This window comes from Lissotriton helveticus, chromosome 1_1 (assembly GCF_964261635.1).
Source record: "Lissotriton helveticus chromosome 1_1, aLisHel1.1, whole genome shotgun sequence".
In the NCBI taxonomy this organism is placed as follows: Eukaryota; Metazoa; Chordata; class Amphibia; order Caudata; family Salamandridae; genus Lissotriton; species Lissotriton helveticus.
In genome coordinates, this window is record NC_136057.1 from 740,871,054 (window position 1) to 740,884,513 (window position 13,460).

The window sequence follows — 13,460 nt, forward strand, 5'->3', positions numbered from 1 at the left end:
ACTCCTCGTCTGTCATCAGAGCCTACTACATTTAAGATCTATCATCTTAATGTTCGTTCTTTAGTCAAGCACCACCTTGACGTTTATGACTTACTCGCTGAGGCCCCTGACATATTTTTTATGTCTGAAACTTGGCTCCATAATGATGCCTCAGTTGCCATCAATTTGGCACTCCCCCCAGAGTATACTATTTATATCCTTAATCGTGACTCTAGAGGGGGTGGCATCGCTGCCGCTGTCAAAACCACGTATCCCTGTACTTGGAAGGCTATGGATATTGCGGGGTGCGAAAGCGCATATTTTTCGATTTCAGTTAATCCGCATTTTTCTTTTTCCGGCTTACTCATCTACCGTCCCCCGGGCCCTGACGCTGCCTTCAGGACCGCCCTTCCTGATGTAGTTAGCTCCTTGGCTCTGAAAACTTCCAATTTTAATATTATCGGGGATCTGAATTTGCATTTTGATTCCCCTTGCCCTTCTGCGGCTAGCAGCACCTGTGCTGATTTGGAGGCTCTCCAACTCTCCCAATTAGTTCATCTTGGCACACATATTGGTGGTCACATCCTTGACCCTTTTTTTACCTCTCTTACATCGGCCAAAGTCCTGCCCCCCAGACCTATGGCCTGGACCGACCACCACCTTATTGAATGCCATCTTTCACTTGAAGACTCCCCTGTTGCCGCCGCCACTCCTGCCATTCTTAGGCGTCCGTGGAAAAAGCTGAAACTTAACGATTTTCATCTGCTCTTAGGCGAGATTCCCCTGGCCCCTTTCACAGATGTGGAGTCTGGTTACAATCTTTACTGCAGCTGGATTACTAATGCATTTGACAAGCTTATTCCTCCTATCCTGACTAAACAACAGCGCAGCCATTCCAGTCCCTGGTATGACGACGCTCTTCGGCTACTAAAAAGATCTTGCAAGCAAGCCGAAAGAGCCTGGCGCAAGTCATATGACCCGATCAGGAAAGCTTCGTACCTTGCTACCATCAAGATATATCATAGAGCCATCTGCAGGGCCCGGGCCTCTTACTTCTCTCGTGAGTTCAGTGCTAGTACCAACCCTAGTAAACTTATTTTTAAAGCACTGAAAGATCTCTCGGCCTGTAGACCTTCTACCGCCGAGATTTGCTCTGCCTCCCACTGTGAGGACCTGGCCGCCTTCTTTATTAATAAGGTGGAAGGTATCTATCAAGCCTTTCCTAGCCCCACAGGCTCCCGGCAGTGTAACACTGTTACTCCCAACACCACCATCTCGTTATCCCATCTTCCGGAGCTTTCTACGGAGGAGTTTGACAATCTTGTGATTAGGGTGAAATCTGGTTCCCCGAAAGATCCTCTGCGGCCATCACAATTCAGGGAATCTTCCTCCATTTGCCTTCCCTCGCTTTGTGAGCTCATTAATTTGTCCCTGTCCTCGGGCTCCGTACCTTGTCCCTGGAAACAGGCGCAGGTAATTCCTGTCCTGAAAAAACCTGCTCTAGACCCCAAAAAAGCGGAAAACTATCGCCCGATCTCTCTCCTCCCGTGGGCCGCTAAACTGACCGAGGCTCATGTTAATAACATTCTAGCAAAACATCTCCATTCTGCGAATATTTTAGACCCTTCGCAGAATGGTTTCAGGCCCGGTCACAGTACCGAGACTGCTCTCTTGTACATGGCGGAACATCTTCGCATGCTGATGGATTCAGGCCACACGGCGGCACTTGTGCTCCTTGACCTAAGTGCCGCTTTCGACACTGTCTCCCATGACATTTTACTACAACGTCTGGCTGAGGCTGGGGTGGATAAACTGGCTCTTAAATGGTTCAGATCTTTTTTATCTGATCGCTCCTTTAGGGTCATCATTCCCCCCTTCGAATCCACATCTCATGCGATTGCCCAGGGAGTTCCACAGGGTTCGGCTTTGAGCCCCACCCTATTCAACCTTTATGTTCAGCCGCTAGCTGCTGTCGCCTTGCGTGGGAACCTTTCCATCGTGTCCTACGCAGACGACACGCAGCTGGCGGTTGCGATTAGTGGAGCTTCCGATCTCGAGGCAGCAAAGTTCCGTGAGGGACTTATATCTGTGGCCCACTGGATGAATGATAATTTCCTGCAATTGAACGCTAAGAAAACCGAGGTGCTCATTGTGGGGAAACAAACTCATCTGTGGGGCGATAGCTGGTGGCCAGCTGAGCTCGGTCCTACCCCTACCCCCGTTTCTGAAGTGAAAAACCTTGGGGTTTGGTTCGACTCCCAATTGAGCTTTTGCACTCATACTAAAAAGATTGCTGCATCCTGCTTTGGGATTTTGCGTCAGCTTCGGTCCACTTTCAAATACTTTGACGCTCCCACCCGACAACTGACTGTGCAAGCCATGATCTTGACTAAATTAGATTATGCCAGCTCCCTTTTTCTTGGAGTCAATCAGGCTGAGCTCTCCCGTCTCCAACGCGTCCAAAACGCTGCTGCCAGGGCCCTGGTTGGCTTGCCCAGATTCTGCTCAGCTAGGAAAACCATCTCTAATCTCCATTGGCTTCCGGTGGCACAGAGAATAAAGTTTAAATCCCTGATACTGACATTTAACATTTTAAAGTTCTCTTCCCCTCAGATTTTGCAGCAACTTATTTCCCCTTATGTCCCTGCTCGTTCTCTGAGGTCCTCTGCTCTCCACCTTGCCATTGTTCCTCGTTTCAAGAGATCCAGGACTGGCGGTCGTTCCTTCCAAGTCCTCGCCGCCAAGTTATGGAATTCCTTGCCTGTCCACATTCGTGCTATTAATGAGCTCCTCGCTTTCAGAAAGGCTGTTAAAACCTTTCTCTTCCCCTTAGGTCCTTAGTTCTGTTGTTGTGTTGTGTCTTCCACCTTCTGTCCGGTTTTTGTTCTGCTCTAGCGCCAGGACGCCCCTTTGCTGGGGCATCTGTGCGCTTTATAAATCCGGATAACATAACATAACATAACATAACATAATCAGGATTCAATAGGGTTCATTTTACAGTGAAGAAAAATAAAAAGGAAAAAATATCAGAATAATTGCCATACGGTCATACATGGTCCTACAATAACAACATGAAACAGAAATCTGCAAAGAGTGCCAACACTCTTAAAGACATGGGGGCAAGGCATACGAGTCAGGATAAATATAAACAACACATACAGGTCGTGTCAAACAGCACCCCGGCCCCTAAAACAAGACAGACTGTAGGAAACATGAAAAACGACGACACCAAAAAGAAGAAAAGACAAAGGGCCATAGAGACAAAGAAAGAACAAATAAACAACCCCCTTCCCCCAACCCCCCACCCTGCACCCCTGCAGAAGGCTACGGCCTACCCCCCCCCCCCCCAGCAGCGTGCCTATCGCCCTAAAGGAGAAACCCAAAATATAGAATAATAGAAAAAGGGAAAAAGAAAGGAAAAAAATGTGGAGAAGGGCCCTCGATCAAACCACCCGGCCCCCCCCTCACCCATCGCGCACAATAAGCATCATAAAAGCAAGGTCAGAATAGCCACAGTAAGCAATAATTATAAATTAAATCAATACCATCCCCGTTGAGTGTCCCCCTAAACACCGTCAGCCAACAATGCGTTCCTCCATGTCCCAGACGGTCTCACCCCAGGCCTTTTCTATCAATAGTACCCACATGCAGCCAGTCATCAAGCGGCATACAGAGCAGTGTGGAGGGTCCAACCGATCCGGGCGGACCGGGCAGCGCCATTACTCCATGGGACTGTAGCCCCCAAAACCCAGCCGAAAACGTATGGCGGAAATCCGTCTGTGTCAGTAGCGATACCGGAAACATCCCCCAGCCCGAATACAGTCTCACCAGCCAGGAAGAGAGAGTCACACAATCCAGTAATCGTTGAAACGCCGCCGGGGCAGCCCAAACTATGGATCGATGTTGTTTCTTCAGCCGCCGTACAGATAAGGGCCCGACGAGTCACTCACACATACAACAGAGCAATCCAAAGCGGTATCACGGACCGGGTCTATCGGCGTCTCCACGAACGTAGGCACAGCTGGGACATTCATGACTGACGCAGAGGCGGGCACATCAACGCTTCCTTGAGATTGAACCATGCCCATGTGGAGCGGCGGGACAACAATGGGGGCCATCCTTCTTCCCAGATCCCAGGCGTCCCGGCTCAGGGTCATATACAGGGTTGTTAACGCAGCCAATATATCTCTGGACGTGGGCTCTTTCTCGTGGCGCCAGACCCCAGGACTCTCCCTCACAACGGATTCTCTGCCCGGATGAGGTGTGCGTAAGATGGTGCTATCCGCCATCTTAGCTGATCCGGCCTTGTCTTTCTTCACCTCACTTCGGGACCGGGCCCCACACCAGGGAGGGACAGGATTCACAACGGGAATCTCAAAAGTCAAGGCAGGTTTCTCAGCGGAGAGTCACCAAAAGGCTAAAAACTCCGCCGCTCCCTGGGGGCCGCACGCTGACTCCGGGAAAAGTCGTTAGTGTGCCCGGATACAACACCGGAGTGGGGGCCAAGTATCATGCACTCCCCTCGACCCAGCTGTATCGCACTCCCGACATGGTTCTCCGCAAGTTGGGCTGGGTCGGCACTGTCGCCATCGGCCAGCAGGTCGTCAGTTCCCTCCGGCCGACTCCTCACCATCACCAGAGGCCGCTGTTGTTGTAGTCGCGGCCGGCCACTCTTTGCACTCGAGGCCCCGGTCTCAGCTCCGTGAAGGCCGCAAAACATTCGGGGACATTTCAACGGATCTGCAGCAAGCAGAAGCCTCAGGAGCAAACGGTAAGTGAAGGTTATCCTTCGCCTACATAAATATGCCGTTACGGCCCAGGATAGTTGCCAGGATGTATGCGTGGGGTGAGAAGGCTCACGGAGCCGAGCGTTTACGCAGCCATCTCGGTCGCCATCTTGGCTCCTCCCCCCTAGTTTGACATTGTCAATGGAGATGTACCTGTTATCCTTGCGACCAGGAAGTGGAGGTAAAATGACTGTTCTTGTACCCTGCACGCCAAGCACTGGAACCGGAGCTCGATAAGAGGGGCAAAATTCTTTCTTGTTCTCCACCTTCTCACAGACCAGATCTCCAACTCGAGGTTGCCAGCCAGCTACCAGAATCTGTAGTGCAGCATCAGACGTGGAGGGCAAATGTTCCTTTGCAAGACTATCACGAGTCTCTTGTAGGTTCTGTAACACAGCAGAATGATTATCTACGTCAAAGAGTGCGGTCGTCGCCGCCATGTCTAGACCATCAAGGTCCGGGACAAACATCTTTATGCCAAAGAGCATTTCGTATGGGGTCTGCCCACCCAGAGACCTTCTAGGGAGATTATTAAGTGCACATTGAATGCTATACAAATGGGCCTACCAGGTCCTGCCAGTGCCTCGACCCTAGCTGTCAAGGATTGCTTTAAGTCACAGTTCATTCATTCAACAACAAAATTGCCCTCAGGCCTGTACGGGGACAAAAATTTGACTTGGCCCCCATAGATCCCATGGCTTCCTTGTACGCCTTAGAGGCGAACGCTGGACCCTGGTCAGGATGGAAGGTACCCCATGCAAAAATTCCCACAAAGACACGCAAAACCCTGATGACAGTTTGAGCATCAGCGCTGCGCTGTGGCCAGACCCAATAAAGTGCGTGCACAAATCCACTGCAACTAAGATGAACTTATACGCAGTTTCAGATGAGAAAGGACCGAAGTGATCCAAATAAACACATTCAAGTGGATATGTACAACTGTGTCTGGGGTGGACCCGTAGCAGTTAAAGGTTTAATCTGCTGGCAAATGTCACAAGAAAGGACAGAATCACACGTTTGTTTGTACAGTCCACGCCACCAGTAACGTTGCTGCAAGATAGTGACAGTCTCCAAAACGCCGGCATACCCTCATGAGCGGCTGTTATCAATGCTTGTCTGCGGTCCGCGTTGGGAATCAATCTGTCACCAACTTTGTTAAATCTCACATAGGGAACTTTATCAGGACTTAAATGATAAGAGTACTTTGAAGGGAAGCCTTTAGGGTTATTATCTCCCTTCTCTGTAGCAGCAATAGCTGCCAAGATGTCATTCTTAATTTTACTTTTGGATCTTGTAACTGCTGCTACTAAGTATGTTGCCACTGCTGTCTTAGCTGCTTTATCAGCAAAGACTGCTACCAACAGCATGTACTCCTGCATGCTCGGGACCAAGAGTATGGATTACATTCACGAGAGGCAGACGTTCTTTAAGTTCTGCAACTCGTACCCAAAGCATTTTGTGTTTGATTGTGCTACCTTTGGAATCACGAAATTCGTTTTGAGCCCAAAAGAATAAATTGTCGTTGAAATACTGAACACAGTAGTAAGAGTCACTTACAATCAAAGTAGTCACACAGGGTAAGAAATTGACTTTGGGTCGGACAGAGGGCAGAAGAAGAGAAGAGAGAAGATGAAGTGCTCCTTATACTTGGAGGCCTTTATTACATGTAGGCTATTTTTTTAAGTTTTAATTTTTACTTTACCTTTTAAAATATGAATTGTCTCAACGCACCCAACAGCCATGACAATGCGCACTTTCTTCCCCTTGTAGCATAACATTACCTCATGTGTGGAACTTCTTATGACCAAAACAAGAGTTGTGGTTGTCTAGTTGCAGACCTGTGGGGCAGGGTGGGAACAGAGAAGCACTGGCGTCGCCAAAAGATTGTTTAATGCGAAAAATTGTACTTTTAAAGATACGTGTTACTTGAAACTCTGTTATAAAAGTGAATTTCTTTGGTATTTGCTGAGTTTCCTGGCAGAAGTGCAACTGAAGATAGAGTGGGATCATGCAAATCTGGCTGTCGCAGAGCCCAACAGGCAACAATTGCACAAGTTCCAAAATTAGAAGCAACTGAATATAAAGCTCCCTCTATACATTGTGCACAAAATAATACCAAAAAATGCAAAGAAACAGAACTATTCCTAATAAGGTACCAATGCAGTTCAATGAGCTCATTTGTTTTACAAAAAAATTCATATTTCAGTTATTTTTATTTTTAAATAACCTGATACTTGCACTGTTTGTATTATGTCCATTCATTCGGCAGCATCCGGGAGTGCACAGAAGAAACTACTGACCTGGGTCTGGTAGTGCTGGCACTGGCCTCCCTGCTGCCCATACAGGTAAGCACAAACAGCTGTTCACAGGAAGTGCATTTATTGCCAAAATCAAAGTGTTCTCTATGCAACAAAGAGAAAATGCTACACACATAATATTAGCACAGTGAATGGCCGAGAGCTTAACTATCAAGAGGGCAGGACGGGTATCATTGGTGCTCAGAGACATGAGGAGCCCCGGTTCAACTGCTGCATGTGCTTTTTAACTATCTAAGCAGGGTAAGGAGCATTTATTGATAAAATGCGGGGAGTGTTGTGTGCACATATAACATGGACCAAACACTGCACATATTAATTGAATTAAAGTATCATAGGCATCATAGGCAGCAAAATGATGACCAGGCTGGCACAACGGTCTGATTTGTTTATATGTACAACTATATAGTGCTGCCCCGTCTACCAACACATCTTTAAGGTGCGAAAAGTATAGCTCATCTTCCTTTTTTAATGAAGAGGCTCTTTATTTCTGTTTATTTTAGAACATTTGTAAAACCTTACGTCCGGCATATAAACTATTTAATTTTCAGTCAATTTAGGAGAAAGTAGCAGAAACTCGAATAAGCAGGATGAGTTCGTGATAAAAAAACATTCTTAGGTGTCAATTTCATTGGTTTTACGCATATGCTGCATAGAATCCTAACATAATTTGGCAAAAAGACATCACCATTGGCAAAACTAATAGTTCTTGCACTGCGGTTACCTATATGCTATCCTACCAGACCTGCCCCTTAGGTGCTGCTAATGTGTAGCTTGCCACAGACTTTATAACCACATCATGCCACAGAAATCAACAGCACACCACATAATTAAACTCCACTACATACCACTTTACAACACAAAATACCATTCTAACTAATAACACTCCATACCACACAATCCCACTCCACATATTTCCATTACACTCAATACCAAATAATTACTATCCACATCATTCCACAGCACACCATGCCACACAATTCAGCTATACAAATCCACTCCACACCACACAATTACACAGAAACATATTACAATACAACCCACATAATACCACTACACACCTCATACACACACTCCATAACACATAGGTAAAAGAGATTGCCATTTATAAAGCCACTAGCTCTAACTTAAACAAATGAGAGACCTATTGCATTTCCAATGCTTGTTTCTCCTCAGTAGAAGAGGGAGCTGTTCTAGTCATCCATGCCTCCTCTCAGGTTAGATAGAGCAGGTCCATTTTTCTTGGGCTCTTCCACAGGTCCAGAAAGTGTTCTAAGGATGGTGCCTTGGGGTGCCATATTTATTCCTGGCACCAGCAAGGGTGAGGGTTACTTGTGGCTCTTCCCTAATAATTGGGACAAATGTTCCCAAGGGCAACCCTATCCACTTTTGAAGCAGTTCCTGTTTGCCCCACTGCAAAAAATCCACAGTGACCAGAGACACTGTCGTAATGGGCCTGGTTACTGGGGAAACAATCCATTTTTAATGTCACACATGTTCCACTCTTAAATATTATGCACTCCACCTTGTGGGCAGCACAGTGTGCTAAGGGATGACATATTTAATATTTAAAATAAGGTTTGCCTACGAGTCAAATTGGTGATTTTGACAGGTCTGTGCTGCAGTGTTCAAGCTACTCCTGTCAGGCTATGCAGGATAGGCTGAAGCCATGTTTTCACTTCCACTGTAGTGGATGGCACAATAGCTGCTGAAGTCCACAGGTGGCATTTAACTTCCAGGCCCTGGGTACATTTTCGCTAAAATACGAGGGTCTTAAATATGCAAGTTAAATAACTCAATTAGGGATAAGCCAATTTAGCAATGTTTAAAGGGAGAGCACAGTCTGTGTTCTAATTTAGTGGGGTAAAGTGCATAGAGTTCTAAGTCCAGTAAAAATAGGATCCAGAAAGAGGTGAAACATCTGGGATTACCACACAGTAAATGAGGATTTCCTGCCGTCAACATAAACGATAGCAGGGATGTGGATACCATAGGAGCAAAAGGATATACTTGACTAAACACTTCACTGCAATATGATTTGTGCAAAGTAAATGACATAGGTGCCTGCTTTACATCTACATGACAACCTCAATTGTCCCTCCAGTATGTCAATCTATTGGAACATTACACTGTTGGTCTGTATAAGGCAAAAATCAAGGAAAGCGCTGGAGGATGAATTGCCTACATGGTGACTGCGGACCAGAATTGCGCTCTGTTGTTCTTGTTCAATGCCATAGTGAAATCAACATTTGTGCAGAAGGGCAACACTGAGCTCATACTAAAGCCTCTCTGGCCATCAGCCACAGCATCACCCCACTGTGCATTGTAGCATCCCAGGGTCTAAATCCAGACTGAAGTTTGGTCACTCTGTTAACTGTTGCTGTCCAGTTAACTACATTAGCAAAACATCTCTTCCGAACTCAAAGATCAATCAATAGTTAAAAGGATTACTTGTTGAAGGAGATGACTTTTAATTTGTTGTGGCTGTTGAGAACATGGACCAGGCACCAACAACGTTGTCTCCTTTCTGACACCTGCACTACATTGCTTTGCCAAAGAATGTTGTTTTGACTATCTGCCCTTGGTGTGTCCTTTTCAGCAAGAACTTGTCATCCAAGGGAGGAATGAGTAGAGCGAAACCCAGCCTTTATCCTAGGTTCTGTGACTGGAACAGCAACACATTGCCTTCTGTTGACGTTCTAATAATGTCAATTGCATTGTGTTTTCAGGAAATTAAATTTCTTAAGTTAACCTATACTTATGTTCTACTTTTAGGGCCAGATGTATCAACAAACAATTTTTTGATTTCCTAATTGTGAATCCCTGCGATTCGCAATTAGAAAATCGCAAAATGGAATGCATGAAAGTGTGTTTAACACTTTCTGCGATTCCTAGGGGATCGCAAATGACCTACCTCATGATTGTTATTGAGGTAAGTTGCAATTTACGACCCCCTAGGAATTGCAAAAATCCTGGGGATGGTGGCCTGCTGGGGCCAGCAGACCACCATGTTAGTGAATGCTTTTAAATAAAGCAATCTTTTTTTTGGAAAGCAGGACGTTTTCCTTAAAGGAAAACTGGATGCTTTACAAAAAGAAAAATGAAAAGTTTTCCTTTCATTTTCTAAGAGCAGACAGTGGTCCATTGGGCCAACAATGAAAGAACACCACAGCGGACCAGGCAATTAGCACCTCTGCTTTAACAGTCCCATAAAGTGTTCAATGTCATGTGCTGTTAAACCTCCAAGACCTGCTGTGGTCAGGTCTCACTGGATTCCCAGACAAAGCTTGAAAAAAGGCATAGAGGCAGCACCAATTATGAAGTAATCCACAAGGCAAAATATTCTGAAAGTAAGTTCTTCTTTTTATTGATCTTTTTGTGTTAAGGGTGCACAGGACAGCCAACGCGTTTCGCTCCCCTCCTTGGGAGCTTCGTCAGGGCAGAGTCATAGAGGATATTACACAAACAGTCATACACTGGTCCAGGCCAAGCAGGCAGTATGCAGCTCAGTCAGTGTCCAAATTTAGACATACAGTAAACAAAATCAAGAGAATCACACGCAGGTTAGTGCAAAAACTGAGCGTAAACAGGACCAATTCACGTAAGGTCAGATTCCTGGTAATTGGAATATAATCAAGCAACAAGAAAATATGGGGTTCCTGAAGAAATATTTCATAAATAGAGATGAGGTTTTTCTTGAGAAGCTTTGCAGACCTTAATAAGCTGCCGAGCCCACTCGTTCTCAAAGACGAATAACGTCCACAGCAAGTCCCCTGTGTCAACTGTCAACGCCTGCTCTTAGAAAATGCATTTACAAACATTCACAAAGAGGAAGGTGTCCCTGGGAGACCACTTTCCATTTGCGAATTGGTTACCACTTACTTAAAAGAGGTGGTAAAATGCAAAGAATTCTAGATGCATCTGGCCCTTAGTGTGTTTGAATCAGTACACAGTGTTCATTTATAAAGCACAACTCCTCTTTATTCTCTCTTGTCTTAGCTAAACTTTCCCGAAGAATAGTATTAAATAATCACATCTGATGCCCACAGTTGAAACAACATGGCTAACACAGGTTTGTAGGTCAAGACCTGTAACTGAGAATCCTTACACGATTTAAAACAACTGGAACGCCTGCTTCGGAACAGTCCTCAAGAACTAGGGAAAGGGTCGTCTGCCTAATATTGATTGGAGTTTCCTTCATTTGAAAGTTGAGGTGGGATAAGCTGTACACTTTAAAAGGTACAGAGCAGTGGTTCCTAACCTTTTGACTTCTGGGGGCCCCCGCTTAATCATTACTGGAACCAAGGGACACCAACTGAATTATTATTGAAATCCCGGGACTCCCACCTGAGGCATTACTGGAAGCCTCGGACCCGCAAAACAATATACAAAAAAATACAGAAAAATGAATTCATCAAACAAATACACAAATGATGACACATTTGATTTAATTTGCAAACGTGTATACGTTAAAAAAAAATCAACATTTTAATTTTAATAAAAAGTTAAAGCTTTTTTAAATTCAAATGAGGCCACTCATCGTCCATACTGTATTCTGTTTGATGCACCTGCACTACACCCACAGTCAATATGAGGATACTAATTAATTTTTTTGCCTCCAATTTCATATTGCTTCACATTTACAGTATGTTTAAAATGTTCAATTGTACAGTTAGCTTCTTTATTTATATACATTTTATTAATCTGTGAATATTGTTTAATTTTCTAAGTAGTCTCGTACCCCCTGAGGAGGCTTTGCGGACCCCCAGGGGTCCCCGGACCACAGGTTGGGAACCTCTGGTATAGAGAAATTAAGCAGCCATGCTTGTCACAATGTTCATATTAATAAAACTTGAAACCAGGGAAAGGGAACATACTTGGGTCGACTGGGAAACTGCTAGTTCATAATTTTACCAATGACATTTCTTTCTAGCTGCCTTTAGTTTTCTCCATAATATCCAAAATATCAATAATATGTTTAAGGTAAAAAGAGGGGCATTGGCAGAGTGTAATTTATGCACTGAAACACGAGTGGAAGTGAGACAAAACTGTAATGTCTGCGTAAAAACTTCCACTGCAGCTGTTTCTTTGCAATTTTTTTGTACATAACCATCCACAAGAAGTAATTGCTCAACAAAGGTTTTATTCATATAGCCGAATTTTATGTGAGCTATTTGTATTTGAATTCGGCGCTCTCTTGAGGAATTATCAGGAAATTTTGATCTTATCAATTACTATCAGCAAAGAAGAAAAGAATCACATCTTCAATTAGCATTCTTACTCAGAGCAAGCAAGGCGCTCTCTGGACAGATAGGTATAAAAATATCATGGCTACCAACATTTCACAAAACCATGCTTAATTGAGATTTGCTCTTTGGTAAAACAGGCACAATTCGGTGAATAGGACTTCATTTCTTGTTTTCGTCCATCGATGAATGTGACATGAAAGTAAATTTCGAGGAAACTAACAGGCTTGTTATGTGGCAAGAGAGTCATCATTGGTGATTGTTGCCTAACTCACACTGCTGATTCACTCTAATAGTATGAATAGTCTGCGGTGACTCGTCATTTTAGGAGTCAAGACAATTACTTAGGAATTACTCAAAGTAAGTTTCCGGTACTGGTTATTTATCTAAATTGTTTCTTTTAGTTATTGCGTGAGATCTGCCGGTTGTAACTGTTGCTCACAAGTGACATGTCGTATGTGTGTGGTCTTCCTACAGCTGTCCCGATCCGAGCAACGGATGAACAGGTTGGATCAGTGCTACTGCGAAAGATCATGCGCAGTGAAAGGCACCATCTATCGAGAGTATGAATCCTGGACAGACGGCTGTAAGAACTGCACATGCACGGTACGTCACTGTGGACAATTATTATAAGAAGCCAGTCGCAGTACAGCAAAAGGGGTGAGGTGACATAATGCTTAGAGAATAATGCATTGCTTTGAAATATTTCAGGCAGCTCTGTCACTGCGACTGTAAAACTCTTACTTACAATTTGTCATTAATCTACTAAGAAGGACAGTTTTAAAAGTCTAACTCAATACAATGTTATACTTTTTTGGGGGGAACTAAATTGTAGGGTATGTTTTAATATTTTAGCACGTAGGTAAGACGATTGCATGTACAAGTTATTTCGTTAGAAAAAGAGGCAAATGGTTAACTATTCTGTTGGTCGAAAAGTAATTGGAAAATTTAAGAAGCCAACATTTTCCATGGACACTATTTCCAAAGCAAATCTGATTTAAGAGGATGTGAGAGGGGTGAAACTCTACTCAAGTAGCAACCACAATCCTGGTCAGAGTGAGGCACAAGCAATCCCCAAATTAACCTGTGCTCAACCCTCTGGTTACTTGGCACAGAGCAATTAGACCTAACCT

At 44.6% G+C, this 13,460-nt stretch overlaps 1 protein-coding gene across 5 annotated transcripts in view; it reads left to right on the top strand.

Moving 5' to 3' along the window:
- The window catches only part of NELL2 (neural EGFL like 2), a 1,115,698-nt gene that overhangs the window by 336,176 nt on the left and 766,062 nt on the right, over window positions 1-13,460 (top strand). For 4 of the 5 annotated variants that reach the window (XM_078674276.1, XM_078674273.1, XM_078674277.1 and 1 more), the window contains exon 8: window positions 12,805-12,933. The exons of the other annotated variant lie outside the window; for it this stretch is intronic. In XM_078674276.1, coding sequence (XP_078530402.1) covers window positions 12,805-12,933 — 129 coding nt within the window. The remainder of the gene's footprint in view (window positions 1-12,804; window positions 12,934-13,460) is intronic. 5 annotated transcript variants of the gene reach the window in all.